This window comes from Lutjanus erythropterus, chromosome 13 (genome assembly GCF_056507025.1).
Source record: "Lutjanus erythropterus isolate fLutEry1 chromosome 13, fLutEry1.hap2, whole genome shotgun sequence".
In the NCBI taxonomy this organism is placed as follows: Eukaryota; Metazoa; Chordata; class Actinopteri; order Lutjaniformes; family Lutjanidae; genus Lutjanus; species Lutjanus erythropterus.
This window is the reverse complement of record NC_139329.1, coordinates 38,703,216-38,709,879: the sequence shown is the minus strand read 5'-3', so window position 1 is coordinate 38,709,879 and position 6,664 is coordinate 38,703,216. Positions and strand designations below refer to the sequence as shown.

Sequence of the window (6,664 nt, the reverse complement as noted above, 5' to 3'; positions counted from 1 at the left end):
GCTGTTTTCATTCAGATGATCTTTGAGTCGGACTTGTTTCGACCTCGCCGGTGTTTTGACTTGTGGGCATTTTGGCTCGGTCTCAATTCTGGGGCAGTTTTAACACAGGTCCCAGACTTGACTAGGACTCTCGGTCTCATGAGCGTTTTGACTTTGACTTCTTTCAGTCTTGTGGGTGTTTTGACTCAGGGCTTGTCTACCTGACTTGTTTGTGTTTGTAATTTTAAGGGTGTAGTTTTAATGCACACTTGTGTACAAATATTTTTCCCTCAGAATTGAAATGACAGTTTTAACAATTAATGCAACATTTAGACAAACTTAAAGGTAGGGTCAGTAGGATTTGTCTGAGCTGTTCATAAACGCACTAGGACATTAAATACCAACATTTTGGGTGGATGAAACGCCCTGGACACAGCAAAACAATAACACAAAATAGGAATAAAGGCCAAGAGGGAGAGAGAGCTACAGACACCACACACGTCTGTTGGGTCAAAAGTGATGATTATACTTTGCACATTTTTAGGAAAATGTTCCAGATTTAACCTGTAACTTATTTTCTCTTCTGATGAAACTGACCACATTCGTGACTTTGCTAAATCCAAAGAACTGTAGCTGATTGAATGGTTGAATGGTTTATTGTCTTTCTTGACTTGGTCTTAAGTCCGTTCGGCCTTGATTCCATTAAATGGTCTTTATTACACCCTGCCTGAAATTTATGTTACTTTTTTATGGCTAATGATCAGATTGTGCTTTTCTTCATTAATCTTTATTAACCTGTCCCTCAGTTTCTGCTGCTCTGTTCAGTGTAGAACAGTCTGTCAATTACACCAAAACAAAAGGCTAAAAACTGTTTGCAGAAAAGCATTTATTTATTTATTGGCTGTTCAATTCAATGAATCAGTATTGAATCTAATTAATAATAACTTTCCACATTACATTATCTGGATGATGGATCACATTACATTTAAATAATCATTGAGACTGGCCAGAATTTTACCAAACTGCAGACAGTAATTTTAGTTTTGCATTAATGATCATGACATGTGTTGATCAGCAGGGGGCACACTGCACACATTAAACCTGGATGACTTTGATCGTGGTCGGACGCAGCACTTTGGGTGAACAGCTCCACCCCGCGTAGCACTGACAGGTGAAGTTTTCAGCCCAGGCGTCCAGGTCAGCAGCAGAGGGCTGACCAATCGCCACGTACTTCCTCTCAGCCCGCAGGATGCGGAAGTTGGTGGGGTTCAGGTGCAGGTAGTGGGTGGAGTTGTAGCTCTTCCTGACGCAGCGGCCGTTCCCCTGGCACAAGACCTGGCTGCAGAGCATGGTGGCTGCCGTCACGTTGGCGATGTACGGGTTGAAGGTGGACGTCAGGTACTCAGACAGAGACTGACAGGCAGCCTGTAGGGAGGAGGTTCAAATCTCAGACTTAGAATTGAGTGTTAAATGTTGAATTTTAGTTGACTGTTTTTCTGAGTTATAAAAATCAACAGTATATCAGTTTGAATAGACTATATGTAGAAAACAATCATGACAATAGAACAGTTGTGAAGAAGTTGTTTTGCACATATTGTTAATAGTTTTACGATCCTGTATATGCAGGGTTTTTTTTTTTTAACATGAGTAAACCTGCTAAATATAGGCAATTGACCCTGTTTGCAGGAGAGCAGTGAGAAAGAGGTTTTGTCTGTGTTCAGCTCTTAGTAGTTTTGTAGCTTCTACCTGAATCTCTGAGATTAAAGGTTAGTTTCTCTTCTGCATCACTGTTTTTACATGACCCAGGACAAGATGCTGATTATACCCACTGAAGAAGTTTAAACGGGGCTTTAGATGACCTTTAGCTGGTCACTCAGTATAGCACCACTGTTAGTTTGGTTTTCAGGAAGTAGCTGGTCTCCTAACAGCTTGTCTGAGTATAATGTAATATGACACTAAAAGCCATCAGAGCTGATTTGTCAGTGCTCGTGTCTGTGGTAGCTCAGTGTTTTAGAAAACTGTTAGCGACATTAGCTAATCACTGTGTACCATCAGTGTAAGCTGATGACAGGGTCAAAGGTGACGAGAATGACTTTACATGACTGTAAAGTTGACAGGAAACAGACACACAGTAAAACTGATTGTCACAATATAATGTGCAAAATAAAGAATAGTTGTTGAGTCATTTTATTTTGGATCAAACTGTTGGAGTGACCGACTGATTGACCAGCAGACAAACTGATGTTGCCACTAGAAATTTGAAAACAAGCCAAAAATACATTTTATATTTGTTTTTTTTTTTAAAAAAAGCAAAAAGACCCTTGCACACTGTCTTCTGCACTTCGAAGATTTGTTATCACATCTTTGTGTCGTTTTGCTTTTTATTATCTTCTCCTACACGCCTGTTGACCTACAACTGAGCAAAAGTTTTTTGCTCTTTGATATTTTAGATTTTTAAGATCTCTGTTGGATTCTGCCACAAAAATATCAAGGTACATCAAATAACAATTAATTAAGATCACACACAAAAGCAGAAAAGTCAAATGACTTTCACATGTGTCTGTTGAGATAACAGAAACTGCAGTGTCACAGCTGTCAGTTCCTCCTAAAAGAGGAAACAAAGGCAGATTAATTATTTGCTGATTAAAGCCTGGTCATCTGGTTCCTGTTTTCAGACCTGTGAAGACTGTTGCACATACAGTACAGTATGTTTTGGCTGAAGAGACACACGTAAGCTTTAAAGTCTATGTGTTGTTCGCAGCTTTTTTCACTTTCACCTCAATAGTTCATGCAAAGACAGTGTTTCTATCCTTCCACTGCAGCTCAGAAAGGAAACATTGTCTGAGAAAACAGAATGAGGGAATTTTCTTTATCCCAAAAAGTCCCCTCAATGGTGCATCGTTCTGGAAAGAGATCACGTCGTAGCCAGTGTGAAACAGAGGAATGATTTCAGACACTTTTTAATACATATTGGCATGTGAAACTGTGCTGACTGGGAGCAGACCAGTACACCCAGTGAGTGTGCTCACCATGCTGTTGAAGTCTTTGGTTCCTCCCCACATTACGACCCCTGAAGCTCCCAGAGCTGCAGACTCTCCTACAGTGCTCACCAGATCTGCCTGAAAGAGGACGAACAAACAGAGATATGACACCATACAGATGATTAAAGATTAATTATTCCAGTTTTACAAAAGGTAAACAGATGAAGACTTGAAACTTGATGCTGACATATAAAGTGTTTAATCAGCTGTTTCTATTTTTAGTCAGAGTAAGAATATTCACTCTCAATGTGTCAAATACAGCAGCTTGGTCAGTGCCACTATGTTTCAAACTATGACGCTGTAGATGACCCTCTAAGGTCATGTTTCGATGTGGTGTTGAAGTCACGTCATGTAGAATAAAGAGGAATTTCACAGTGGTGTTGATGCTCCACCCACACTTTATGAACCGCTGGAAAACCACTGGACAGTTTTGTGTGATGACTCCCAGCAGAGAGCACGGGAGAGGCAGCGTGTGAATGTGGTCAGAGGTGTCGATGTGATATAAACTTTGTTTGATCATGAAGCCTGATGTTACTCTACAATTCTGTGGCTGCAGACTGGGGTCTGTTAACAGTGATCCACAGGTAGATTTGTGTTATATACACCTATACGAAATGTCTGTATTTCCATGCCAACTTTCTTAAACACTGTGTCCTCTGCTTCTTCTGTAGATTAATGGCAATAAGGTAATAAAAACACAACAATTATTATTTTAAGTAATCAGATGGGCTCACCAGGCTGTGGAACTCCTGGGTCTGGTCCCGGTACAGCGGCCTGGAGTACACATAGATCGGCACTGTGTAAGGACGCTTGGGCAGCGTGGCTACTCTCAGCGCCTCCTGAACACGGTTGCGGACGTAGAGCTTGGCCTGCGGGGAATTCTTCAGGCTCCTGTGGAGGTAGACGGAGGGGAAGAGGGCGGTGCTGCGCTCCCACAGCCACAGCATCTGGTTGTTCTGCTTCTGGGTCTTCGTGGAGCACTTCCCCGTGTAGCCAGCCTTCTCCCAGCCATAGTTGAAGCAGTCGGGGAACAGGTAGAAGCCCCAGCGGCGGCTCGGACGCTGGCCACTGCCGAGGCTGATGGTCTTCTCCATGAAGCGCCGCCCGGCCTGCTGGAACTGATTCTTTGCCAGTTCCAAAATTTTCTTTGATGATAAAAATGGGGCCATCTGAAGGGCATGGCTGATGGACAGCTTCTGAAAAATACGTTTGGATCCCCAGTTCTGGTCCCATAAGGGGCGCCAGGATTCCCAGTCGATGACAGCCAGCCCAGGAGAGGAGTCCTCGGAGATGTAGTGATTAATCTGATTCTGGGCCTTGGCCAGATGCTCGGTCAGGTTCCCGTTTTGGGGGACTCCACCTCTGTAGATCTTGCGGTGGGTGGTGTCGACCTTAGGGTAGAAGCCGAAGCGGTCCTCATAGAAGATGGTGAGGAACTGACCAGGCACTGCGGCGGGCGTGGTCACCGCCTGGAAGGCTGCGGTGTCCAGTGGGATGTGGAGCTGTTGACACTTGCTAGTGGGGGCATTCCATATGGCCACAAAGGGGTGGTCGTGGATCAGCGGCGGCTCAGTGGGCGGCAACGCGAGGATGGTGGTGATAGATCCGATGATGCAGAGCGTGACGCAGGAGAGGGCCATCACAACTGCTCTGGACAAATGGAGGAAAGACAACCAGTAAGACTCTGTCCACCCTGTTTTCTCTGTTAAGGACCATCCCAAACCTGTTCACGTGGAGAGAACCCTCTGATAGTGAGTCTGTGCTGATGCAGAATCTCCATGACCTCATGTGCAGGAGCTTCAAACTGTCTCTTTAAGATTGGTCTAGAGAGATCTAAAGTCTTTTCAAGAACAGTTTTGAGGCCAGTCAGATTGTTTGATGATTGTTGGTGAATTGTGCTACAATGGAAAGAAAGTTTTTTAATGCCTACACGTCAGCAACAGCTGTGGCCAAAGGACGTATATATTTCAGGTTGTCCATCCGTTCATCCCATTCTTGTGAACACTGTATATCAAGAATGCCTTTACAGAATTTCTTCAATCTTAGCAAAAATATCTGTAGATACATTATGAGGAACTGGATAGTGTATGTAAAGATGGCACCCAAGTCTAACGAGAACTGCTCAGCAGCCAAAAGCTTTGGGGTTTACTTCCTGGTCATATGGCCCACTGAATATGTACAGTAGTGTCCGTCCCCCTCATTTAGCCATATCTAAAGATTTCATACGTTGATAACATAATCTGTGAGAACTGTCTAATATGGTCTGCAACCTGCAGCTTTTTAGCAGTGGCTCGCTGTGACTTTAATATATACAAAATAAAGTCAAGAAGTTTGAGTTGGGAACAAAACCCACAAATCTTTTGCAGTATGTTGCCTTGAAATTCTGAGTTGTCTCATACTTTTTTCTCTCTTACAGTCTAAAGTGTTTCTTACATTCTCCAGCTGTAAACATATGTAGCCTACACACCAAATAAAAAAAAAAAAAAAAAGTCATCTAAAATATCAAAGCCCACGTCTGTGGCTCAGTGCCTTTTCCTGTAAATTTTAGAAAAGTCTTCAAGGAAAAGAGAGAACTGAATTCTTACAGCTCTTTGCAGATGTTTTTTTTTTTTGTCTTTTTGTGATCATAAAGGCAACAGACCCCTCATCTAATCAGGTCATCAATCTAGTCATCTTCGCTGTGACATCATGATGTTCAGCTCTCTGTCAGTCCTCTGTCTGAAGACAACATGTGTCTCACAGAGCAAAACAGCAAATAATGCCTTTTATTAAATTCCTTCAAAGTCTTCACGGCAGATATTATATGAGTCTGGGCTGTGTCCATTTTTATTTCTATGGGTGTGTCCAATATGGCGCTGATAGACATTTCCTGCTGAATAACGTTTGTTTGGTTTGTTGACGTGTCTCATGGCAGAACGCACATTTTGAGAATTCAGTCCTAAATTTCTGATTCTGTCACGGTTTTGACGCAGGCTGTTTCGATCATCGATCATCGTGTCCGTCGTGTCTCACAGAGACACCAACATACATGCTGATTATTTTGCAGATGTTATATATTTATTAATATAAAATAGGACATAATACTGGATAAGTTAGCTAAAAAGTTGGACAGACCAAGAGAGGCTTGTGAATCTACAATAAAATATCCATACTAAATTAAAATATTTTAATTAGAACTTATTGATTCCCTTGTTTTGATTATATTTATATTTTATATATAAAAGAAATCTTAAATAATCTTTAAAACATATTTATTCTTTTTTTTATTACCTGATCAAAGATGGATTGGAAATTGCTTTTACAGCCCCCCCCCCAAAAAAAAGAAATATATAGCATTTCCATATTTTTATGGAATAAAAATATTTTCAGTTCCTACCTGCTGTTCTCTTCGGTGACCTGTGAAGGACTGTTCCCGGGTTCTAAAGTTCTCTATGTCTCTCTTGTTTTTTGCTGCTTCATTCTTCACAGGAAACTGTTTTTTCTCTCTGATTGATCGGTATCTGACAGCACATTTGGTTGGTTGCAGGAAGAGTCAGAGGTCAGCGTCTTTTTGTGCATTTTTGAACATCAGTTTAATTCTGATTTCATTTACAATTTGACACAGCAGAGATGAAAACATCAGCTCATCAGTGTAATTGATATAC

At 41.8% G+C, this 6,664-nt stretch overlaps 1 protein-coding gene across 1 annotated transcript; it reads right to left on the bottom strand.

Annotated features, from left to right (window-relative positions):
• Positions 1–224: 224 nt before the first annotated feature.
• On the bottom strand, positions 225–6,496 carry LOC146317111 (hyaluronidase-5-like). The gene is made up of 4 exons (XM_084733672.1): positions 6,397–6,496; positions 3,755–4,670; positions 3,009–3,098; positions 225–1,404 (listed from the first exon to the last, which is right to left on the bottom strand). Exons 2-4 carry the CDS (start codon positions 4,658–4,660, stop codon positions 1,075–1,077), a joined length of 1,326 nt encoding a protein of 441 aa, XP_084589798.1. The 5' UTR covers positions 4,661–4,670; positions 6,397–6,496; the 3' UTR covers positions 225–1,074.
• Positions 6,497–6,664: the final 168 nt, after the last annotated feature.